Source organism: Pyrgilauda ruficollis, unplaced genomic scaffold, assembly GCF_017590135.1.
Source record: "Pyrgilauda ruficollis isolate IOZ18807 unplaced genomic scaffold, ASM1759013v1 scaffold1, whole genome shotgun sequence".
NCBI lineage: Eukaryota > Metazoa > Chordata > Aves > Passeriformes > Passeridae > Pyrgilauda > Pyrgilauda ruficollis.
This window is the reverse complement of record NW_024508100.1, coordinates 21,531,532-21,557,481: the sequence shown is the minus strand read 5'-3', so window position 1 is coordinate 21,557,481 and position 25,950 is coordinate 21,531,532. Positions and strand designations below refer to the sequence as shown.

The window sequence follows — 25,950 nt, the reverse complement described above, 5'->3', positions numbered from 1 at the left end:
GGAGGTGATTCTCCCCTTCTGCTCTGCTCTTGTGGGAGCCCTCCTGGAGTGCTGCATCCAGCTCTGGGATCCCCAACATAAGAAGGATATGGAGCTATTGAAACAAGTGCATAGGGGGGCCACAAAGTTGGAGGGGACTGGGGCACCTCCCCTGTCTGTACTAAGAAAGCTGGAGCTGTTCAGCCTGGAGAAGAGAAGGGTGTGTGGAGACCTCATAGCAACCTTCTAGAATCTGAAAAGGCCTACAAGGAAGCCAGAGAAGAACTCTTCATCAGGAACTGTAGTGATAGGACAAAAAGTAGCAGGTACAAACTGAAAGAGGGGAAATTTAAGTTAGATATTAGGAAGACATTTTTTACTGTGAGTGTGGTTAGACTCTGGAACAGGTTGGCCTTGGAGGTTGTGTATGCCGCACCCCACAGTGTTCAAGAAGAGGTTGGATAAGGTCTTGTGCAGCCTGGTCTACTGAAAGGTGTCCTTGTCCATGGTAGGGCAATTGGAACTAGATGATCTTTAAGGTCCATTTCAACGCCTTAACATTCTGTGATTCTGTGATTCAGTGCTATGTGGACTGGCGGAAGGGTCAAGTCCAGGACTGGGAAATCCCAAATTCCCTGTCAGGCAGTGATGCTAAAATCTTGGACACCTTGGAAGAGTTTGGCTCTCTTCACTTCTGGTGCAAAAATAACTTGCCCTTTGTGGGGTTGGAGTGGGTTTGCAGCTGTATGGTCCAGCCTTTCAAAGGGCTGAGGCATGACTGGGGCAAGGAGCCATCCCACAAGACAGAGGGAAGAGGGAGGGTGAGAAAAGGGATTGAATTGGGATGATACCTTACAAATCTGCTATGTTTGCTGGTAGGAGATGGGAAAAGAGCTTCCCAAAGCTGTGGATAGGGGGAGGTTGTGTAAGTCTGTGCCTGCCCTTCCCCATCTGATGAGCTCCTTCCCCTGTCTGCCAGCAGCACCAACACACTGCTTGGCCAGGGCTTCAGCAAAATGGTCATGTTACTTTTTTATTATGTGAGCTGCCAGCAGCACAGACCTGGCTGTCCATCCAAACCACTCATGCTCTGGCTGGGGATGCAGAGGACAGAGCAAGCACAGAGCAGGACCTTCTCCAAGCCCCAGGGATGGATGTGCTGCCAGGAAACTGTCACAGGCACCACTGTGTCTGTCCCTTCTGGACACTCTCTTCACTCAAGGGGTGTAGAACACACCTTTCTTCTAGAAGGGAATCAATTACAATTTTTCACCTTCTGCTGGTGTAACTATGGGAAATGGCAGATTTCTTGTGTTCTGGCCTGTCCTTCCTTGCTTGCCCCACAGTGTCACACTCGCTTAGCAGCTTTGCTTTTAAGATGCATCAGAGAGCATCAGACAAGTCAGTACAAATCAGATGGAAGAATAAAGGTTTAAATGTGTGGCAGAATCCATAGGGAAGAAAAGTGACAGGAGAATTATACAAATTACATCCTAGTTTTGGATTTTACACTTTTTTTTTTACCCAAAAACCAGCAATGATCTGTGTCACTGTACACATTTGTAACTTCTTTTGCATAAAAAAAATCTTAATGCACAAATGTACCAAAGCTATTATAAAATATATGGCTCTGGATATGCATATGTAGGTCGTTAGATTTATCTGCTAGAGAAAGAAGGGCCCACATTGCTATGCTATCACCTAAAGTATAAAAATAGAAGATTTTAATTAATTTAATATCATAATGCTGTATTTTGAGTTCTGACATTCAAGGAGCCCTTTATCTCTCTTGTTCTTCTGTCTTTTGCTGACAAGCATATTAACTCTGCATATCTAGAAAATAATGAAATCCTGCATAATGAAATCCTGATGCTGGATTCCCTCTCCCTCAAAGTGCAAGTTTGCTGGTTTAGCCCATGATTCAATATGTGCCTCTGAAATGGCTTGGTTATTCTGCTGGCTCTGTTCCAGGGTTTGCAGGGTTTACACTGGTTTATTTCTGTAAAACGGTTATAGAGACAGCCTAAGGTGGAGAGAGCTGACGTTAATACCAATAAAACAGAGTGCGTGGTAAACTTTCAACTTTCCTAAAATTTCAATTTTGTAGGAATCATGGGCCTGGTGATGTCTCTGAATTACCAAAGTCCTTCAAAAAACGTTGATAATTATCATACTACTTTAGAGAAAGAACATGTTTGTTTATAATGCCTTTATGTGTACCAAAAGAGACTAAGCACAGTGAAAGGTTTCCTGAAACTCAGGTCTGAAATTCTCATTCATTACATTTTGGAGGTAGAGGGAGGATAATCAATCACATGCTGCTCTATAATTATAGATCTCTATTGTGGGTTCACTGTGCCCATGTTCTTTTCTTAAAGCATTTTCCTTCCAGTTTCAGAAATCAGTAGAAAAGCTGGTCCTGTTTGGTTCCTGGGTCACTCAGTACTATAGAAAACAGTGTCTCCATTCATTCTCCTTTTTTCAAACTTCTTGTGAAAATGGATTAATTGTGGTAATAATGGTTATGCAGATGTGTTGCTTAAGAGGAGATGTACTTTGTCTCATGAAAAAGTTCATGTCTCATCCTGGTAGGCACTGAATGCAGCTCCCAACAGACCCATTTTCCTCACTTACTGCAGAACTAGGTTGTGTTCTTTAAAATCTTGAGTCCTCTACAGGTTAGTGGTGATTTTCTTTTTCTCCACAGCTGGTCTTCTTCAAGTCCAACAGGAAATCTCAAAATTTTATTTAAATGCCTTTTCCCATGTATAATAGAACTTGGGATTCAAAAGAATTCATTCAACATGCTCTCCAAATGGCATTTAACTTCCCAAGAAAATACAGTAACAGGAAGTTTTGTTTTAATTAGTACGTGAGCTGTGCAGCAGCTAATGTATTCCACCTCTTCACTGTTGTAAAAGGGGCAGATTTCTTAGTAGCTTGAAGCGAGCAGAGAAGAGGGACTGTGTTCTGCTCTCCATATGCTGCAGAGGCCCATTTGCAGGGAAGGTGTGAACGGGAGGTGATTTGTAGCTGCCTGCCACTTGTAAAGAACAAACTTCTGTTGTTCTCCAGGCTGGAGAGAAACCTGGCTCCCCTCTATAACCCTAGAGCAGTGCAACAGGTAGACAGCAGCCTTCAGAGATTTTGGTTTCAACAATGAGGAATTGTTAAGAAAACTTATTTTTTCATTTACTTTAAAAAAAGAGGTACTGGATGTCAGGCTAGAAATAGATATCCCTGGTTTCCTCAGACATGATATTTCTTGATGGAAAGTCCCAAACATTTTAGAGAAACTGAAAGTACACCTCTTTTCCCTCTGTCAGGCCAGCCATAAACAGCCAGACTGGATCTTCACCTCCCACCTCCCTGGGGTCCCAAACTGGGTCCAGCTCAGCACTCTGATGTGGAGACTGGAAATGGACATTTGCCCTCCGTGCCCCAGTGCTCCTCAAGATACTCTTCTGGTTTTGCTGGAGGGCACAGCTGAACACAGCCCAGTGCACCAGTGCTCCCACACCTCTCCTCAACAAACAATGTTCAGATCAATGAAAGCTCAGTGTCTGATCACCATCTTGTAGGAATATTTTCAGAGCTCTAGAAGTGTATGTGTGTGTATGTGCTTACGTTGTATATAGTTTTTACTGTGTGGAACGCAAAGGTATGGAAGTAATTCAGATTCACTGTCAAATAGTCCCTGTACATTTTGAACTTACCACCTATTTATTGATTTTTTAAAGTACATAAGGATTCTGTCCTTTGTCAGTTGCAATGAAAGTTTGTTCAGGGATCTCCTACCCAAAAATCCGGGTGCCTTCTTGACAGTCTGGATGCCTGTTTTCAGTGCCATGCTCCAAGGGTGCAGCACAGTGCAAGCTGGACCTGCAGGGAGACCTTGTCCTCTCAGCAGGATATAGAGGTTTGCTAGTACAGGTTTGTTTCTGAGCTGGAGGATGGACACAGAAGCCACTACAGCAGCATCCTTGGAGAAGACAATAGCAATAAGCAGGAATGAGTGTGTTGGTGCGAGCGCATGGCAAGGAGGGTTATTTTGTGATGGATTTTCTGCCACAGCGATGAAGAGTCAAGCAAGAAGAGAGGCAGGCAGAGATGTCAAGAGGAGTAGAACTGTGTTGACAAGGCAATAAAAATATCAGGTGACCCACTTACCTCTCACTTGGCTAATTCTCATCGGCAGTGGAGCCGAAAAAGCATTTCTTTCAATGCTTCTGTTCAATATGGGATGTATGGTGAGGGGGATGGAGCCAAGACTAAGACATTCTTTTTTCCAAGGCCCTGTCTGGCCACCCAGAGGGACATTTTAGGTGGTCCTGTAGTTGGAATTTAGCCTTAGTGGAAGATAAGCATAATACCTTAGCAGAAGTGCATTGGAAAAATACATTAAAGGTAATAACTCTGCCACTTTGAGGGATAGGAACTTTTTTTTGTGATAATGCAGCTCTTTCCAATGGCTGGCTGACCTTTCTGCTGTATTTAGCACAGACTCTTCCATTTTTCTTGTCACAAAGGTAGGAAATGTATTTGGAGTGAGCAGGCTGCTGGCCAGGGAGGAGCAGTTCCCTTCTTCATGGCTGTTTACCCAAGCAGACCAGCAAAGCAGTTGGCTCCTTCCCACATAACAGGGGCTCTTCTTTGGGGTCTGCTAGCATGGAACCTTCTGTTTGCTATGAAGAGCAAAACGTACTCTATGCTGATGAAAATGCTGTGTGATTGAGGTTACAAAGAGAGGCACTCTTCACTTTGCCTGCTGTCCAGAATTCTTGCCTTCTTGCTTGTCTGCAAAGACTTGTGCCATGATGAGATCATGCTGACTAACAAGCCCCTCTGAGTTTCTAGAATATAATATGATGAAAATAATTTAAAATTTCCTCCCAGTTACCCTTTTCCTACTGTTTATTATCAAAACACATGAACATTTTTCACTCACTCAGCTGTGTGTTTCTTTATTTCTTTAGGCTGTGACTCATCACTGAACTTGACATCTCAGAAAGCCACAGATGCAGTGGACGGCATCTTCCGGTCCCTCAGGGATATTGCCAGAGTCAGAACACACATGAAACAGTTTCATTCCATACATAATCCAGGCAGCAACACCCACCAGGCAAGTGTAGCTTTCTTTTCCTTGTGTTTGTTATTTCTCTAGCCTGCTGTCAAAATTACAGCACTAATTTTGTGGATGTGCTAATCCTATACACATTCTGCCCATGAAGATACTTAAGCACAGATTTTATAATTGACCCAGTCATCAAAAAATTCCTCAAAGTCCTTTGTCCAGACTTGGGCATATGCATATCAATGTCAGCTCTGAGGAAGAAATTTGGGCATTGCTCTGCAGCACTGTGGAATGACATGAATGCCTATGAACGGCAGGGCTAGGTCAAGATGGCTCTCGACTTAGAGTGCTTAAGGCAGAGTGAAGCAGGATGTCTGCATCCATACTGCAGCTATATTCTCGTTGTATTTCCTTTCCTGTCCCTGTAAGCATGAGGGACAAACCTGTTTGTAAATAGGTCACAAAAGCAGCTTCTGTTTCTGAAATAGCAACACATGATCTACAATACTGCTTTATGTCATTGGGACTAATAAGACAGTGGTTTTCCTTCTCTCTGTCTCTCCTGAAGACCTTTCCCAGTTAAAAATAGAGTTCTACAGCAGAAAGCAGTGATTTAGACAGAGATCATAAAATATGATTCTAGCCTTGAGCCATAAAAATATCCTTCCAAACTCCTAATGGTGCTGTAGACCAGCAAAGGGATGTAGTTCAAATTAAGCATTGCTTTGTAAGAACACGAATGTTGCAAAATGTCACTGGAAATCTAAGGTGAAGGAAACCTGTTCCTGAAGTCTTCCAGCAGTTTGGACCAGTCTGGTGTCCAATATGGGGAAAATTGTTAAACATTTAATAAAGTTCAGTGCAGGGGCAGTGAGATGATACGAAAAGCTTCCTGGAAGTGTAATTAGCATCAGTATGTCCTTTGGACATAATCCACTTTGCTTAGGAATAAGTGCTGGAACGTAGCAAGGGATATGTAACACCTTGGAGCCCCTTAATCTAACCATGCAAGGGATCTAGTTGCTTGAGTAGGACAACCTTCTGCTGAGGCAAGTCCAGGAGATTTACAATAGTAGAAATAAGCAGGCAGTATGTGATTGTCCATGATACTTACAGCTCTCTGGAAACAGGCCTCTCTTTTGACTGGCAGGTGTTGTGTGCAATCAGTTCAGCTCCTCAGAAGAAGTCCTGTGAACACATTCCTTGCCAAACCTTCTTAGTGCTATGGGAGTGGGTTTAGCCTCTACATACTTTTTCAGTTTGTCTGTTGAAAGCTGGGAAGCCTCCATTTCTTCTTAAAGACTCATAAAAAGGTTTCTATGGATAAGTACCCGGGAATTGATTGGCCTCTTAGAAGGACTTTTTGTAGCATTTTAGTTTGTATGTCTTGCCTAAAATGAGAAATGTTTTCATCACGTTATCAAACTAGTTCATATAGTGACCACGCAAGAACAGAATTTTGTCTGTTATTGAAACTATTTTCATCTTAATCTAGGAATATTTCTGCCTTCCTCCTTCCCATCCTCCGTTCCTTCTTCTATCCTTCACTCTCCTGTCCTCATTCTCTCTCTTCGTCTCTCTGTTTCTCTCTCTTCTATGGGGTGTGTCCCATAACTATTGAGGTTTGTAATAGCTATTTTGAACAAATTTGCGCATGCCAAAATTTAAAGTTGATCAAAGTTTCATTATATGAGATAGGAACCAATACAGGTTTTGGGGGTTGTACAAAAAAAAACCCCTACAAATATAGTAGATTAATTTCAAGTCATAAAAGATTTTTAAAAATACTTGAAACCACTATACTTAAAAAAGGTAGGGGATCATACTATCTGTATTTTAGTATCTGTGTAGTCTGACTGGGTTGTTTTGAAGGGCACTGAGTTTTGATGCTGAAAATTCACACATGCAAAATCATAGCTAATTTTTTATGTCTTTTGAGTAGATAGTTTTGTCTGAATTATATTTTTCCTTTCAGTCAGATGATGTTTTTCCTTTAATTTTGTGGAGTAAGCCTCTCTGTTAAACTGTGATTTGATCTCTGCTCCAAAAATATTTCATTCCTAATGTTTTTCTGTTCCTCATCTATGAAGATATTAAACAGATTTTTTATAAATAGGACTTCATGCCTGCATGTGTATTTTCAAACAGTTGTTTATTGCGTGACTAGATTTGACAGAAATCTTGACATGTTCTAAAAGATCCTGCAGCTCATGTCTGCTGTAATTTGCTTTGTTGGCTCAACTAAAAATTATGCACATGTTGTGAGAAGAACTAGATGAGTTGTATAAATCTTTGTTGACAGCATTGTATTAAAAAACTGTAAGCTTTGTTTCTCACTCTAAAGTGTTGGATGAAAAACATTTCTTTAATGACTCCAGAAAATTTTCATTTCAAGCCAAGTGGTTTGTGTTTTATTTTCCATCCATTTTTACTGTTTACTTGCAATATGTCTCTTGTAGATATCCTCTTTGACAAATTAATGATGTTGCACTTGATTCCCCTAAGTGATCTAAGGGATGATATATACCTGGGGTAGTCCCAAAACCAAATAAGTGTGCTAATTTTAAAGCTGCTTATTTTCTGAGATGGTTGCACTTTCTGAAATGATCGTGGTTCTGTTGCAGTTTGGGCAAAGTTAAAAGCAGTGAAACAAAGTTCCATCTGTAAGCCAAGTAAGCTTGAATTTACATTAAAGATCTTTCCATTGGTTCCTAAAAGTTTTATCTTAAAATTTTTTTCAGCATGTCAGAGTTGTTTAAATCTTGGTATTGGAATGTGGAGATTATTAGGCTACTACTTCATTTTCAGCCAGGGTTTGTGTATCCTTAAGAGGATATAAGGTTGATCCTTTGGGAGTAGACCTTTCAGTATGATGACCATTTGTACCTTTACATTTTCCACTTCTCCTATCCCCTAACTTCTCTGAAGCTCTGACATTCATGGTAATGGTGGGGTTGTTTGGCCTGTTTTGAAAAAGTCTTCCACAGGTGGAAGTATTATGTGGAGTCCCATGGCCATAGAAGCTAAAGGACTAACAGGGACTCCTTAGCTGTGCTCTCCCATGAGGGACAAACAGGCAGGTTGGCCTCTTCCCTTCTCTGCTGGTATCCAGACTTCAGTGGGGACATGACACTTGGAATAAGGCAGGAGTGGTCAATTTAAAAAAAAAGTCCCTGTTTAGGTGTTTGTAAAATCATTAGAAAGGAAATGAGATCTGAGTGCACAATGGGCAACAGTCTCATCTGTGTGGTTATCCATTTCTGTATTACCTCCAAAAAGATTTTAGAGAAAGTAAAAGTCTCCCCTTTCTTCCTTGTCTCTCTTTACTGATGTAATACACATGGGGCAGAGTAAATGTGTGGCTCTCTTCCAATATTTTCAGTCTGATGTTGTGCTGGTGCACACCATCTGCAGTCAAGGTCACAACCTCTCTGAATGCTTTCACTTCTGGGATAATTATTTCTGTTACCTTTAATATAAATAAAATATTTGGAATCTTGGTTGCACTGAGTCTGAACATGTTTACTCACAATGCATTGTTCTCTTTGTGCAGGCTTCTTACAAACCTCTGCTGAAACAGGTGGTGGAAGAGGTCTGTAATCCCGATCGGCCCGATCCTGTTGATATTGAGCATATTTCATCAGGCCTCACTGATCTCCTTAAAACTGGATTCAGCATGTTCATGAAGGTAAACCAGCCTTCCCAAGTTCATCTGTAAGATTTTCCTGAGGTCAGAGCATCATGCAGCAGTAGCTGATTTTATTATACTGTTCAGCACAACTTAAGGGGAGGTTAGGACAGTTAAATCCTTCAAGGGGGGCTGGAAATAGCTCGAGGCATCACACTGCAGGTACAGTGCAGACAGGTAGCACCTGCTGAACAAAACAAGAGGAATGGAGCGGACTGAAATCTAAATAAGGGTCATGGTAGACACCAAAATAAGAATGATATATCTGGGAAGAGGCAATGTAGCTTTGCTAAAGGGAAGTCCTAACTCACATAGCCTTTAGAGCTCTTTAGAGACACCCAACAAACAAACTGAAAAGTGAGTGTCAGTTCCTGTTGCCTAGCTAGCATTCCAAAAGGCATTCCACATGGCATCTCATCAAAGGACTTTAAGGACACTCAGCAGCCTTGAGATAGAAGTAAGTATGAACAATCTGGTCTCACAGGGGATGAAGGAAGAGCTCCGAATTCAATACCTTTTCTATAATTTGATATGGTTCAACTTGTACCATAGAAGGAGGAGGGAAGCCTGTGAGTTAGAAATTTCTTTGTGGATCCTCTTAGCATATTTTAAGACAGTCATTCTACAAGAATTTACTCTGCCTTACAAATTATCCCATGCTAAGTGTCCACTAAATATTTACAGAGTTGAAGTGTGGAGTAGCCCACATGTTGTACGGTCAGCCTTGTTTTACTGCATGTCCTGAATTCTCCATTGAAAACAGCCCTAAACTCACACCAAACCACATCAATACTATGGTCATGAGTACAGTACATTTCAGTATTGTGCCCGGTGTTTTTCTTTCAGTTTTACCACCACCACCCCTCCGCATGGAAGAGACATCAGCAAACTGTGTGAGGCAGTGGACACAAGTTGCAGCAAGGGAAATTCTAGTTGAATAAAGGAAAAAAATTCTAACAGGAATAGTGATTAAGTCCAGAGAATTCTCCCTTTCTGAGATACTCAGATATTGGTCAAACAAAGCCCTGAGCAACCTGATATAATTTTGAAGTTGGCCCTGCTTTGGGCAAGGAGGTTAACTGCATAAGCTACAAAGACTCCTTCCGATTTGATTCTGTGATTCTATGGTAACAGAAAAGAGAAAAAAAAATTCTCATTTGTGAAAATTCCTGCTAGACCTGCATTTAAAGTCAGGTGACAAAAATAGTTTTGACTGTTGTGTTAGTACTATTCTAGAACCCAGTATCAGAATAACAAAGTTATTTTTCTGTTATTTCAAAGAAAGCTAGTATTGAAGCACATAATCAGTAAGCCTAAAATCCAGTGCTTGTTTTCAAGAATCTGTTTCTACCGTTGAAATGGATTTCCAAAATACATTCAGTTAGGTTCCTAAATTGAAATTCTCAGTTCTTCAAAGCTAATGATAAAGCCCTAAGACAACAGAGGATATGTATAGAAAAAGTGACCCAGTGTATCTCCATTCTTGGGTCAGAACTGAAAAATTTATGCCAACACTCCAAAAATAGTAGAGTTAAAAACACATTCCACTATCAAACAAAGTAACCAGGCTGTTACATCCAAGTAATTTTTTAAATTATTGGTTTCATTTACCAGTAATTTTCACAATTCTACTGATTTCATTGTATTTGTTTATTGCAGAATTTTTAAGCACGAATATAGGTGCACGAATATAGGAAAAAAATAAGAATATAAGGACTTCAGAAGGCCTAAGTGGTTAGATGGAGACATTGGCACCTTTAACTAGTTTGAGGACTAATCTGTCCTTTCACAAGGTGTGTGTGTGTGTGAGAGAGAGAGAGAGAGAATGCATGAAAGAGAGAGAGACATAAGTAGTTATGGCAATATGTACCTGTAAGTGCATCTTTCCTAAGAAGACAAATATCCTACTATAAGGAATATTTGAGAGGTGAGCAAGTGAACTTTGTGTAGGATAAACATTTCATAGGCATCATCACATACTTCACAAATATGTGTCCATGCTTGTTCCCTTAGTTTGTAGCTTGGCTTGCTGGCATGTGCTCAGTTGTTGCATGAATGAGTGTCTGAGCAGCCTGTATTTCTGACACAATCACACCATCAGCACAGTAATTATTTTGTGAGCTTCCTTATTTTTGTTTCTTTCTCAATGCCTGAATATAAATGCCAACTCACATAAAAATACTTTGGTGATTGCCTCAGGTGTGTAGGTTCGGGACAGACTTTTAAAGATACCTCTCATCCAGAAGTTGTTTGTGTGGCAGATATGTTTGTTTTGAAGCTAAAGGATGGTGAAGGGAAAAAGCCCCCCTGCCTCAAGGACTCCTCTTTTGACTACTGCTCTGGATGACATGTGTTTTCACACATGATCATCTGAGCTTGCTTTCATTGATACCAAGTGCCCTACACAGCAGCCTAGTTTCTGGTGATTGACATGTCTTCCTTTTTGCAGTTATTGAGCTAAATTAATTGGTTTCTGTTTGGTCACAAATACCGGAATGATCAGTGCTGTTGTTTTTGTTGGGTGAGTTACAGAACAATAATAATTGTTTTTGATGACTTTCCTCAGAAAATAACGGTGTTTTGTGAGCTGCCATGAGCCATGAAAAAAACTCTGTCCTCTAATGCCTTCCTCTTTCAGAGTTTATTGACCCTGTTTCAGAGTTTTATTGACCACTGCTACCCTGTTTTACCACCTCGTCCTCCTCTCTCTCTTCTCCACACAGAGACGTGCACCAGCAAAGAGCCCTCTGACCACCAGCATCCTGAGCATACCCTGTATGGTGAGCTCAGAGCTGGGGAGAAGGCCCTGATGTCCTACTGGGACACTCTGATGGCCCAGGGCACCATTCCCCCTTCCTTTGGGCTCTTTCATGTCAACATAATGGTTTTGAGGGGTTTTTGGTTAATCTTTTTAATTGCCTGAGACATCTCTCCGAATTATTTTTAACATATGGCATTTTGAATTGAAAGCGAATTTCACTCGGGGACTTTGGCAAAATTCAGATTTCATAGTAAATTCAGAGGCAGTGGAAATGTCCCAAATCAACTGAACTGTAGAAGACACACATTGCTTTTGTTGCAATCCATTTCAGTTCTTCTCTGTCACTGGAATGAGTTGTGTTCAGCTACATGCAGCCAGTTCCTTCAAAAGAGAGAGTCTTGGGTGGTTGTATTATCAAACAAGAAAAAAAAAATTTGGCAGAAACTTGCATTCTTAACACAGCCAAATGTTTTGTACCCAAAGTACTGTCCTCCTTCAAAACACTTACACATAGCATAACAAAATTACAAATTCCAAGACCCGTTTCATTTCTGGTTTAATTTAATTTAGAGTTTGCATGCCTAATAGTATTTTTAATACGCATTTCTGGAATTTGTGGTTTGAACTTTAGTCTTCTGAAAAATAGTAAGTTTTATATAGGCTCCATGTGTTTGGATCTAGGTTTATTTTGACTGAAGGAAATTATTTGTCAAGACATTTTCTGTTCAGCATTACCCTGAAAGCTCATTCTTATACTGTGTGTCCTTTCAGTGTGCCCACTGTTCTTCATGCATGTGTATTATAAGTTTGTTTTTGCTAGGAAAGATTTTAAGAATCATAGAATCCCAGAATCACAGAATATTCTGAGTTGGAAGGAACCCACAAGGATTATCGAGTGCAGCTCCTGGCCCTGCACAACACCATTCCCAAGTATCACACCATGTGCCCAAGGGTATTATCCAGGCAGGCGTGGTGGTGTGACCACTTTCCTGGCAAGCCTCATCCATTGCCCTGGAATTGTGGTATATATGCTATCAACAAAGTCAGACAGTAAGAGAATAAATATCCAGTGTGCAAATACTCAGCTCACTAACACATCTGTCTAAGGCTTTTGTACTAGTCTCAAAGGCTCAGGAATGCAAGAGCTCCTTGCCTGGGGAGCAGCATTAAATAGGGAACCAGCCCCATGTAATCAAAGCCAGCTAGCCTGGAGAGAGAACATGGCACCTCCCTGTCCTGGCTTCAGAAGGAAGAGTCCTTGCTGAAGGTTACCAGGCAGAAAGCCTGACAGACCTGCAGGATGAAAAAGTGCCAAAAGACAATATAGGAAAGCCACAATAAGGAAAAGAAGAGGAGCTGTACCCCCAGGATCTGGAGCCACAAGAATCAAAGCAAGCTGCTGTGGTGGGGAAAGCCAAGGAGCCCTGCTCTGCCCAAACATGGGTTGACACCAATTTCATTCTGTTGAGTGAATGCTGTTAAAAGCCTACGCTCACACAAGGAGAGGAGGCAGAGAGTCTAAAAAGGAATTAAACTATTTTGTCACTTTTCAGAACTGAACATTTGGAGTGTTTCATGCTTCAGGGTGATGTGACAAGAGCAATTGCATGGGCTCTGTTGACATCCCTCCCAAAGAATGGATCAAGGTAGTGTCAGGGGAGTGTGTTTTCTCAAGAAGGAAACAGTTTGCTAGGAAACAGCCAAGTTATCAAACTTCTAGAAGTGGTGAAGAGGAAACTGATGAAAAGCATCACCCTCAGATGTAAAATTAAAATACATGTTTAAAATTAATTAAAGCAACACCTTCACATTTAAAGTTAATTATGAGGTCTTAACTGAAGTAGGATATTTGTGCCATTTTAAAGATAATTGAGGAAAAATGAAACAAGTATTTTCTTGGATCTAAAGGTTCTTTATATTAGTTACAAGGTAGTCATAGAAGCATTGAAAACTCTGAATTGAAACAAGTTGTAAACTGATTTTTTGCTATAATGCACCTTATTTATTTTTATTGGATGAATTGTAAAAGATTATTCACTGCACCAGTGAAAACACATTGCATAAAGTTCTTTTCCATGTTGACCCCAGGCAGGGATTCTAGCATGTTTGGGCTGGACTCCTTGATTCTACTGGATAGCAATTTACCCTTCATTCCCTAAAGTCTCCTGTGTATCCAAAATAAACATCCACCCAAGTACTCTCCTCCCTCTCTGGGAAAGGGAGGAAACTAATGAAGAAGGAATGGAGGAAGAAACCCTGAGACTTCAGGAGAAACTCCCACAGATTTCAAGGGAATCCATGGAGTTTCTATTTCCCTGGAAACAGTTAATCAGTTCTAACTGGGCATCATCCCCATTGATATCCCTCTCAGCTGCTGCAGCATTCCATGAGTAGTTCTTTCTGAGCTTCCTCTTTGGTCTTCTTCTAGCCACTTGGGGAGCTGATCACTGATAATCCATAGGTTTGGACCTGGATGAAGCAAGTACAAATAATGCTTTTCTTCATTTTACAGGTGAATCGCCCTCACCCTGGTGATCATCCTCTTCTGATCATCTTTATGGTTGGAGGAGTGTCAGTCTCCGAGGTCAAAATGGTGAAGGATTTGGTAGCAACACGCAAACCTGGTACCCAGGTACAAACAGCTCTAAGCATACAGTTCCTGTCCAAACAAAAACTAAGAAAATTCGTCAAATAGTGCTCCCTATAGCACTGGTACTAAAACTACAGAAAACACAGCCATATGGGCAGGAATGATGCCAGGATTTTGCTGTGAAACATCTGTAGGCAGCAAGTATTCAGGCACCTAGGGTCTGTTTTTTCACATTACAGTCAGCAACAAAAGTTCAAACTCAGGTTGGAGAGTTCAGAACAGACTGGCATTAATTTGAAGTAGCTTTCACTGTGTCTCAAGAGATTAGTTTCTTTGTATTCTTTATAAACAGAAACAATTGCTGTCCAAAAAGTTACAGGGTCCCTGGCTGTCCATCTACAGGACATAGTGCAGGGATGCTCAGGAGCCTGGGTACCACCTAGTGACTTACCAGTGGTAATCCTGCAGGCACGCCAATTAGCAATGGTGAGGAGCAAAATAAATTAACCTGGATACAGCTGTACTCTTCCTGTGTCTGGCCAGATATCTCTGATAGATAGCTGACCACTAGACCTTTAAGTAGCCTGAAGCAGATTATATGGAGAAAGCCCCAAGTCTCTGCATCCCTTGAATGTGCTGTTAGACTCCTGGAAGGAGGATGGTTCCCACAGTGAAGCTTCAGTAATGTCTGTGTGGCTGATCTTTGCCTCATGCACTCTCTGGCAGCAGAACTTGACTACAGTACTGTCACCTGAATGGAGGAGGGAGAGGAGGAGGATGGGTGAGCTCTGGTGGTACCTGAGATGTTAAAAATCATTAATTGTGGAGGACCAAACAGGTATCTGTTGAGTACTGCAGATACATAGGGTAATACAAAAACTCTGAAGTGCTGTGTAACCAGCTGCATCATAGACATAACTCTGGTTTCCAGGGTGGCTTGTAAACATCTTGTTTTCAAGTCCTGTGGAAGGTGGTTTTAATTATTGAGAAATCATTAGCAAAATGGAGCCAACCACAGGCAAAGCAGCCCCTCAGTTTGACATGTGTTTCCATGTTTCAGTTGTCTTTGCAAGGCAGTCTCAAGCAGTATTTTGTAAGATGGAGTACCATTTTAGCAGGTTTGTTTTTAATCTGATAACACATTTCTTCCCCATTAGTCTACTGCTAATCTCCTCAAAATAGCAAATTATATTTTCCTTCGTGAAGGGGAATCAAGTTGTGACACACTGATGGACAGGTTAATCCACACACAAAATGTATTAAGACACCCTGAAAGATAAACAGAGGGTTAACATCTGAGTTGGTTGAGAACTATGCAGGGAGATTTTCAACTAGCTTTCTAGACGGACTTAGGGCTTGACAGTGGTGACATGGGATCTGGTGTTGCTTTGCTTTGGCTTAACCCTGGCAGCAGGTCACCCTCTGAGGCAGATTCCTAAAGCATTTTAAGCTTTTACTGCATCTTGCCCTTTATCCAAATGTGCTGTGTTAGAGGTGAAACAACTTTGGGGGAGAGATGGGGGAGGAAGAGAAAGAAGAAACTAAGCACTTGTGCAAATCTCTCACCAAAAAAAAGTTTGTAAGTTTGTTGGCTTTACCTGGATTTCTGCACTATAGCTGTGAATATGCACCACCTGTTTAGGATTATTCTCTTTTCAAAAAGCCAGGCATTTATCTAAGTCAAGCCAGGATTTAACAGAGCCTTTTTGTGCTGTTCAGGCAGTCAGGTTCAGGCTTCAGGAAAACACTGGCCTTCCAAGTCCATTCCAGTCAAACAAAACACTAACATTTATACTGATTACTGGCTCTTGAAAAATGTGTGAGTACAAAAATTGAGTAAAGTAATTGAAGAAAAACTAACAGGGTGCACTGATTACTTTAGCAACTGTTGAAGCAAATGACGTTTAAATGTGGAATAAGAGGCACATGTTTCCATCCACAGAACTGCTCTGCATCTGAATCTGAATGACAATTTTATTTCTCATGGAGAAGCACAAAGAAATACAGTGTTTCCTATGCACCATTTCGTTTTGGATGGTAGTAAATAGCTCCCCATAACTAGTGAGAAGTATCCTATTTTTGAAGGAAGAAATTACTTCTCTTTTTCTGCTTAATCAGGAGAGTAATAAAGAGGAAAAAGCATGAGAGAATGTTTCCCCCTCCCTTCTCCCAACATTGCAACCATCTATGTGGCTGTGGCTGAGGCCAGCAGACTGATAAACTTTCAGATGCACCTTTAGATGTTAGCTGCATCCTTCCCTGCCTTCAGCTGTGCTGGGGAAAACTTCCCACTGGAGTTCAGTGGGTGAGGATGGGAGCTCCTGGCTCTTCCACCTTGGCTGCCACTAGGAGGGGATAGCCCTTCAGGTGAAGTGTGAAAGACAGGCATGGAGTACGGAACAAGGAGAAGGGCTGCAAAGGACTGGCCTGAACACAGCTGCCTGGATGTGTTGAGATGGACATTACTTATCTGGGCAATTCTTCTCTTCTCTGTAAAAATGAAAGAACAAACATTCTCATTTATCCCCCTCAACAAGCCCTTGGAGATACTGGAGGGAAAGGAGAGAAGTTCTGCTGTATTCAAGCATCTTTTCTGAGACATTAAAGTTGCAGATCTCATTTTTCGCTCTGGGCTTGCTATTTGTTGCACAAATCCCCTGAGGATCCAGTGGTAAGACTCCAAGAAGAAATTGCTTTTATCTGTCAGTGGCTATTGTTGATTTGCTTGGCTTGTACACTAAAAAAACTTTAGTAACATGTCCCTTCATGTTTTTCAGAGTTAAGCTGCATGATAACAAGATGAGCACATACTGTACTATAGTCTGATTCTCATGTAACATAAGTAAGACAGTGTCAGGCTTTGGCATCTGCAAGTTACAGAGACTTTTTCAGGCTTATGAAGGAAGAGATAATCAGTGTCAGTTTGCTGCAGATTGTGTGGGAGGATAAGGGAAGAGAAGTGAGGGGGAGGCTATCACCAATACAGAAGGGATCTTTTTCAGTACCTGAAGTGAAAAGATGAAAGAAAGAGCAACAAAAAAAAGTTGAAATGCAGTATTACCACATACTTAAGCTACATGATGGACAGCACAAGGCACTTGATAGCTGCTGCAGTAGATGGACACACATACTCTGTTGTTGATGTTTGTGCTTCCTCTCCTTGGTTTTGTGCTGAAGAAGCAAATTCATTTTCAAGTGAGCTAGAACGATTAAATCTGCCCTCAGATCCCTGCCTGCAATCCTGACCCTATGGACACTGCTAAACTTGGGGCTCAGTAAGAGCAGTGTCCTATGATTTCGACCCTGGCTTAACTCCTCACAGCAAGAGTGTACACATTCACTCATGGATGATAGCTTTGCTCTGCAGAGAAGACTTCACACCACATAATTATATACTGGTTTTCACTCTGGGAAAACTGGTACCTGCACCTAACAGGATGTGTATCATGGCTGTAGTGAGCAATGGTTTCATTCATCAGTCTGGGATTAAAACCTGGAAGAAACCAAAGTGATAACATCTGACAGTGCTCAAGGTTGAGCCTGATGTGCAGAGCAGCCTGTGCCTGGTCTGAAAAGATGGTTTGGAACCACGAGTCTGGCTTCCTGCAGCAGGCACTTCTGTGGTGCTCACCTTACCTTCAACTGAGAGGAAACCGGCATCACTCAAATCTGTGCTATAGGAGAGGAAACCACGCCTTCATCAGCTGGTGCCTCACAGTAAATGCACTGGCAGACGCAATAAATCACAAGGTAAAATGTGGGTAGAAATGTGTCAAAGCACACATTCATTAAGCATACAATGCTAGCAGTCATTATGCTCCTTAAAGCGATTTAACTGCAGTTATTAGCGAGCACACAGTTTTGCTGGACAAGGTGTATTGCTCTATAGTAAACACCAGAAGCAGACAGCCTGCCTAGAGCTGGGTAAAGCAAACAGTTACTATCTATGCCTCATTAGTACTGTCTCAATCCCTTTCAGTTTGACTTGTTGCTTCTTGTTCCCCTTCTTTCAGGTAATTGTGCTCTCCTCTGTACTCCTGACACCACACAGTGCTGTTGAGTTGTTGTTTGCCTCAGACCGTCTCCAGCCTGACGCTCGTATCTGACGGGGGAGGCTGTGGAGAAGATGAGTGCCTTGCCTGGCAACATCAAATCCCTGCTCTGTCACTCTTCTCAATAGCCCTCCAAAAACTGATGTGTCAACTGCTGCAATTCCAGCCCCAGGTGAACCAGCTGGTATCTGGCTGCAAGGGAACACCTGCAGCTCATGGGCAGCTCTTCAAAATGGTCCCGTTGTCCGACCAAACCTCCCCTCCTTGACAATAGCACTGTGCAGTGCTGCATCACTCCCAGCCTCACTCAGCATGGTAAGGGTGGTTGTTTGTAATAATTCCCTAGCAAAGGAGCAGCTGAGAGCCAGGTGATGCATAATTTGCATTCCCCAAGCAGAATCATTTCTTCTGATGGTTTTGCTGGGCTTGCTGGTGGGAAATGCTGCTGAGGGAGTGAGAGGCTAGCAAAATCCACCCTCTGTCATGCAACCTTGCAAAATGTATGCCTTATACAATGTTAACAGCCTCTATTCTTACTTTGTCCCTCACTCCAGAGAGATGATGGAACACAGCCCTGATTTAGCTGGCACAGCAGCTCCCAGCCTGGCGATGCTCTTTCAGCAGGACTGGTAGAGGCAGGGAAGCAGAGCCAGACTCAAGGGCTGGGTTACATGGCTGCTTCCCTCTCAGCTTGCCGTTTCCTGCTCTGGTTTCTCCACCCACAGTCCCAGAAGAAAAGTTTCTGATGGCACACATCTCTGTAGATTTACGCAGGAGGCCATATGGGCTGTGATAGTTTGATGATAACCCCAAAAGAATCCTCTCCTCACATGCATTTGAAAAAGAAAGAAAAGAAAAAAAAAAGGGCATGATCCCATTTTCAAGAGGCCACAGCACAGATTCTTTTTTGAGCTAGATTTCTGAAGAGCATGATTAGAAAACAGCTTTTATTTTTAATTTATTATCATGAAATAGCTGCAATCAAATTCAGTTACATAATTTTTCTTTATAAAACTTTGCTAAAAATCTGTGATGAAAGAGCAGCAGCCAATAGAGATTTTAATTGCATATAGCACCGAGATTCCAAATTGCAACATAAAATGGTGGAGCTCTGAAGCTGCATCCTCTTACTTCATCCAAGTAATGCTACAACTACAGCTTACACTGAGATGAGAATGTGAAATTAAGTGACATTCACTCTACCATAGCATTCTTTATTATGCCAAAGGAGTAGATTAAATGGGAAGTAGTTTTTTAAATTTTGTTCACTAGCTAGCATTAGTTCTCCTAAATGTTTATAATGGTCTTCAGAAAAGGGTGCATTTTGGTTTAAGTTCAATTTTGAGTGGCTTGAAGGAAACAATGGACTGCTTATAAAGCATGGACAATGTTGCCTCTATGGAGGAGAAATTTATAAGAATGACTATAGAATGGAACTTTGTGCTATAAAAAAATGAGAAATGCTATGAGATTGCAATATTAAAAGCTCAAGGAATAGTTTGAATAGAGCAACTGGAAAGCAAGTAGCTGGTCTCTTGGTTTTTCTGTCATTCTGTACTGTTCAATCTTTCTTAGAATATGGTTATTTCATAAATTCTGTAATCAATAAAGCAATGCTCTCACAATGCCAGCCTGACCTGTCTTTTCCTTTTTTCCCAGTATGCAGAGCTACACATGCCAGAAGTGCATATTCCTGCAGTTCCTTTTACTTTTGCCTTATTTGACTGCCCCTAGGAATCTAGACCATCTATCTTGGTCCTAGAGCATTTCCTAAACTCTGCTTATAGCAGAAAGGCTTGCCTGTGTTCAGTGGCCATTGCTGAGCTCAGGTACTCACACCTCTGAGATGCTGCTGCTTTCCTGAGCTGATGAAGGATGTTTGTGGTCTTCACTCCCTCACCTCTCTTCCATCAAACACCCTCAGGTCTCTGACCTGGCCATCTAAAAGATCTACTGTATTGAGAAGGCAGGGGTGAGTCTAAGCAGCCACCCGTGATCTTGCACTTCCTCTGGGTCAAGTAGCTCCTTTGGCTGAGACAGACACTAGCTTTCCAGGCCCACACACACTTTGGAGGAATCTTCTCAGCCTGTGGGGCCACAGCTGTGGTAATTGATGCTACTTATGGACCAAAAGTACCATGGAGTCTTTCCAGTGGCCCTAGTGCAATAGTAAGCTTATTTGTAGGAAATAGCTGTAGCAGCTACATGGACCCTGTGCTTGGGGAAAGGTCAAGGGATGAGGGATCTCCTGCAGTCCCATGTGAGTAGAAACAGTACAGAAGAAAGTTGCATTGGCAGGTGCAAGACCATATCAAAGTGTCCAAGTCCTCTGCCTGCAACACCAAGCAATACTCAGAAGGGAAAAAGAAGAGAAAACATAAAGCTACTCTTGGGAAATTGATTTACTTCTCTATTAATAAGCTAAGCACTATGTGGTATAAGCTCAGAGGAAGGGGAAACTCAGTTTTGTTTGCAACTCCAATGCTAAATCACTTGACTAGTAACTCGTGGTCCAAAAGATTATCATCACTGGGACCCTGTCAGAGTTTCCCTGCATCACTTAATGCAGCTGTGTGCTAACAAGGTGAGCCTGTACAGCCATCAGCCTAGTACCAGCACAAACAGCCTCCTCAGGAAGGCTTTTAGTAAAGCTACTTTAAACATGAAAAAGGTAGTCAAAGACTTGCAATTGGATTAAGTTCTTGATAGTGATATAGCTCTCAAAACATAAATATTTTTTTAAAGAAAGCTGCAGTCACATAGAGTTCATCTTCTTCCAGGTTTTGACCTACCTCAGGCTATTCCTTTCTCACTGAAGACCAAAGTATTTTTGACAAGTGGAAATGAAGAATCCCATTTTAATTTGAAAGGTCTTTGCCTTATACATTTCCTCTCCTACAAGAATTTCTTAAAAGGAAGTTGTAAAGCACTGGGAGAGCAAAACCCCTGTGGTTTATGCTAATAAAGCAACAGCATAGGCAGGAAAGGACACCTTGCTGTTTCTGCAGTATATGTTAACTACCTTAAGAAAGCTATTACTTTGTCTCAACATTTCACTGGTTGTTACTCCTTGTTTCTCACCCCCAAAGAACACACAAGGAAACACACAATTCAAAAATTTAATGTTGTAACCAGGCAGTAAGAATGAAAAGTCCTCTCCGTAGGAGGAGTAACTGTACACAAAATAAATAAGTTACAGTTTAAACAAAAGCACGACTGGCTTTTTAAAGTGCATGTGTATAAGGCCCTTAGGCTCTGAACTCCATTGGTTCAATATTAAAAAAAAAAAAAAGTATTTATATAAAATCTGCCATATGTTTAAGAATGAAGAGGGTCTGGCTCAGCTCAGAACAAGGCATCAGCTTCATTGCCTGGAGCCAGCCACACTTCACACCTTTTGCTCTTTTTGCACCTACTGCACACAGGAGAGAGAGAGAAAAAAGGAGGTCTTAAAGGGCATCTGTATTAGACTATCACTCCACACACATTCCTCAGAAGCTCCATGTCGGATCATTTAGTCTGGAAAGTACATTTTAAAACAGTAGAAGAGTTGTTTGTAATTAGATATGTTTACACCCTGTGGACAATAGCTTTGCATACAAAGAGTAAGGTCAAGTTGTCAGCAATAACATGGCTAGTAAAAAATAAAGACCATTGTTTACAGTCTTGATGCTCAGTCCTGTCCACTTATTTTACACTTATTTTTACAGAACCATTTGATGTTTGCTTATTTGTTTTGAAATACACAGAAAAAAAACAGTTCTACTGTGCAATAAAATTAAACAGTTGCATCATGCTGTCCTTCATCCGTGTGAGAACAAAACTCAAGTGGTTACTTCTGAACAGGGACCTGCAGTTCAGGGCATTTCCCTGCTCAAGTTGAGTTACAGCAAAAAGGTTGTTTTTGCACAAATGAAAGCCAAATCTGTCCAACTGGGGAAAAGGTAAATTGTTTCATTTACTGAAAAGTTCCCTTTCCAAATGAAAATATCTGTTCAGCAAGTCGCATTCTAGAACTTTTTCAGGAGGTTTTAGGATTTTTTTTTCCCTTTTCTAATTTGATACTGTTCCTTTTTTAAAGCAACTGCTTAAAGACTTCTACCATGCAAAAGGCTACTCAAACCATCCTCCTTTCACAATACCTTGGATTCTACATGTGCCAGTGTTAAACACCCCAGGTTTCAATCTCAAGCTAAACATTGGGTAGACCAAGGGCTGTGCTGTCAAACAGAAGTGACAGTCCTCACTTTGGCAGACAAAGCTTGCTTAAACCTCCTCTTCAGATCCTGCATGTTGGGTGATTTTGGCCGTGGAATAAGAGAGGTTCTCCTCCTCTCAGGGGTGCTGGTTATTTGCTGTTTATTGACTTCTTTACAGAGGAGATGGAAGGCATTGAAGACGTTATTATAGTTTTCACTGACAGATACTTCATAGAAAGTACAGCCCAGCATATTGGCCAGCTGAAGTCCCTGCTGAGGCTCCACCTCTTTGATATGCAAGAGATCAGCTTTGTTTGCCACAATGACCACAGGGACCATGTTCCCTGGATGCAGCTGTCGAACGTGATGGTAAAGGTGACTGAGTAGTTCAAAGCTCTTATAGTCAGTGATGGAGAAGACAATCACCAGGGCATCTGCCCAGCGAATGCATCTGTTCAGCTGCTCATTACAATCCAGACTGTGTTCATGGATCTGAAAAATGAATGGTCTCAAATTAGATAGCTGAAGTCACAAAAGATTAAAGGAACCTGTCTTCAGGACTCCGTAAAGCCAAATAGCATTTTACAGCTTCAGACATATATTTGGATTTCACATGGTAAGTATGAACTTAATCTGAGCATAGCGAATAAATGCAGATGTTGATTCAGCTGCAAAAAGCTGGAATTTAACACTGGAGTTTGCTACACTCAAATGGAAAATTGACCTGAGTAGTTCTACATGCAGAGAAAGACTTTGTAGTTCCACAGAATGGGAAATTAACTGGCTAGACAGTAAGTCTGGGGAAGCAAAGATATGAGCTGGAAGCATTTAGACCTGGAGTGTTGCCCAGTTCAGAAAGGCAACAGTCCAGCATTACTCAAGTCTATACATTCAAAACCTCAACTTGTGACACACTAATGAGCACAGCCACAATGTAGCAGACTTCACTTTGTCATACACATTTATGAAGCTTGTTGGGCAGTGGTCATGACATTTATTTTGTCATATACAATATTTCACATATTTGAATTGTTTGAATTGTTTCTGGGTTTGTGCCTAATGTTCCCAATATACAGGAACGAGGCACTTCAGTAATTCAGCCACTCAGAAGTAACGGGCCTCCAATGAACAAATGATTCATTGAAACAGTCTCTCAACACAGCTGGCTTGACTGGTTAAAACACAAGTTACCACCTCTCCCACAAAGAACACCAAACTCTGAAACACACAGCAAAATATTTTACAGAAAGACCATAACAAGACGCTGCACAGAGGGATGCAAGCACACAAACATTCAGAGCTACTCTGGTAGCATGGTTGCATCTAGCTCACCTGAACTCCTGGTGTATCTTGCACTTGGATGGCCAACATCTCTCCATCTACCTGGATGTGCCTGCTGTAGAGATTACCTGACAAGAACACCAACAGGTTCTCAAGTACAGTCACCACTCTTTGCAAACAAACATTGCTGCTGCTGCAGACCAGTTGTGTAGGGTAAGTCATATTGCCACTTATGAAGCAATAAACCAGTGTTTTCAGCTTTTTGGGTGTTAACAATATTTATGATATTATTAGAAACCTGGGATTAAATCACGAATTGACTTGTATTGAAGCTGGGCATTAAATGGTAGGAAACTTGGAACTTTTAACACTCAAAGACTGTCTTATCTTGAATGATAAAAGTAAGAGTGCAAAATAAGCTTCCATTACATAGAAAAGCAGTTTTCTTGTCATTTACTATTTCCACAATTTAGTGAAGCTCCCTTTTTAAAGTTTTCTTCCAAATTTGCCCTAAACCAAGACAAATACATTTTCTGGCTCCCTGTTGGCTGGCCTGTAAGATTTTCTGGGTTGGTTGTTGGTTCTTTTCATATTTTTGGCTTTCTTGAGTAATTTCCTCAACAGAAGGCTGTATATTTTACGCCAGCATTAGTTCAGACTCTGCACTGTACTCCCAGAATGAGGTATGTAGCATCACCGCTCCATTTTCCCCTTTAAACTGGCCCTGCCTAGCCCATGCAGCTGCTGGCACTCAGTTTGCACAAAATACAACAGTAGGTTTACAGAATGTTTTCTTGTTTTAGCTAACAGACTCCTTCAAAAAAGGGGTACTTTCACCACATAAAGCAAATTCTGTCAAGAGACCTGCAGCACAACCCATCCCTAGAGCTGCTGCCACCACAAACCGCCTGTGGCTGTGTCTGGCGTGCCCCTTTCCGAGAGCTGCGAGCAGACCGGGGAGGGAAGCGGCTCTCGGGGCGCCGGCAGCCGCGGAACCCTGGGGATTCCCTGGGGGATTCGGGCCGCGGGCAGCACCCGCCGAGCGCCCTGCGGTCCCGGGAGCAGCGAGCTCTTCCCTCCCCATCTGTGCCTGGCTGGGCGCTGGGGCTTGCAGGCTCTCTCTCGGGGCTGGCACCCCGCGCCCCCCAGGCCAGGCACTCAGGGGAGGCACCGCCGCTCCCCGCCGCGCCGTGCCCTGCCCGACCGCCATCCCGGCGGGAACAAAGCCGCGCCGCGCCCGCCTACCTGCGTTCCGCTCGTAGTCGCCGATGAACCGCCGGGTGAGGAACCGCACCACGAGCGCTGCGGGCAGGCACAGACAGGCACCATTAGCCGCGCTCCGCGCTGCCAGCCAGCCCCCCGCCCGCCTGGCCCGGCCCGGCCGCTGTCCCCTCACCTGTCTTGCCCACGCCGCTGCCCCCCACCACCGCGATCTTGACGAGGCGGGGCCGGGCGGTGGCGGGGCCGTCGCCGCCGGGCGCGCACTCGGCGATGGTGCACATGCTCTGCGTCAGGCGCATCCCGACCGCGACCCGCGCCCAAGCTACCGCCGCTCAGCCCCCGGCCCTTTTCTCGCCCCCGCGTCCCGCCCCGGCCCCTGGCGGCCACTCAGAGCGCCCGAACACCGCCCCGCCACGCCCCGAAACACGCCCCGAAACGCGCCCCGAAACACGCCCCGGACCGCCCTCCGCCCATGCCGGGCCGGGTGAGCGGCTGCGGGGGGCGCGGCGGACCCCGGGCCTCGGGTGGGGGAAGGATGTCAGGAATGAGGACGCTGTGTCTGTGTGTGACCTCCCCGCTCTTCGGGAGTCAGACACCCGCAGCATCCTAACGGCGGCGGATCGAGCGTTTCTGAAGATCTCAGCGCCGCCGTCTACTCCCAAAATCCCGCCAGGCTGACCCAAACGCGTGCGGCGTCCGTAAAGGCTCGGGCACCCGCCTGGTGCCCAGGCTGACGGCTACATCGGCCCTGTAGGTGCCACTCTGGGTCGTACCTGCCGCCCCACACCTCCGCCACCCACCTCCGGATGCCTTGCCGTGCCCTGCCTTGCCATGCCATGCCGTGCCATGCCGTGCCTTGCCGTGCCTTGCCGTGCCTTGCCTTGCCTTGCTTTGCCTTGCCGTGCCTTGCCTTGCCGTGCCTTGCCGTGCCTTGCCTTGCCTTGCCTTGCCTTGCCTTGCCGTGCCTTGCCTTGCCGTGAGAGGTGCGAGCACCACGCCTGGGGCTGAGCGATGCTGGGTGCAAGAGAGGAGCTGCTCTCCTTGCCAGCCACCAGGCCAGCGCCAGAGGTGATGGTGGATTAGCTTTTGGGTAGTGAGTGTATTG

The 25,950-nt window shown here is 43.1% G+C and overlaps 2 protein-coding genes across 4 annotated transcripts in view; one reads left to right on the top strand and one right to left on the bottom strand.

Moving 5' to 3' along the window:
• SCFD2 (sec1 family domain containing 2) overlaps positions 1-19,855 on the top strand; it is a 184,610-nt gene extending 164,755 nt beyond the window's left edge. Inside the window, exons 7-10 of one of the 3 annotated variants that reach the window (XM_041460194.1) lie at positions 4,956-5,101; positions 8,607-8,741; positions 14,015-14,134; positions 18,106-19,855. In XM_041460194.1, coding sequence (XP_041316128.1) covers positions 4,956-5,101; positions 8,607-8,741; positions 14,015-14,134; positions 18,106-18,198 — 494 coding nt within the window. In that variant the 3' untranslated portion in view covers positions 18,199-19,855. The remainder of the gene's footprint in view (positions 1-4,955; positions 5,102-8,606; positions 8,742-14,014; positions 14,135-18,105) is intronic. The other 2 variants (XM_041460366.1, XM_041460277.1) reach the window with 2 other exon arrangements.
• Positions 19,856-21,353: 1,498 nt separating this feature from the next.
• RASL11B (RAS like family 11 member B) lies at positions 21,354-25,203 on the bottom strand. The gene is made up of 4 exons (XM_041478687.1): positions 25,021-25,203; positions 24,870-24,926; positions 23,676-23,752; positions 21,354-22,835 (listed from the first exon to the last, which is right to left on the bottom strand). Exons 1-4 carry the CDS (start codon positions 25,142-25,144, stop codon positions 22,368-22,370), a joined length of 726 nt encoding a protein of 241 aa, XP_041334621.1. The 5' UTR covers positions 25,145-25,203; the 3' UTR covers positions 21,354-22,367.
• Between the last annotated feature and the right edge of the window lie 747 nt (positions 25,204-25,950).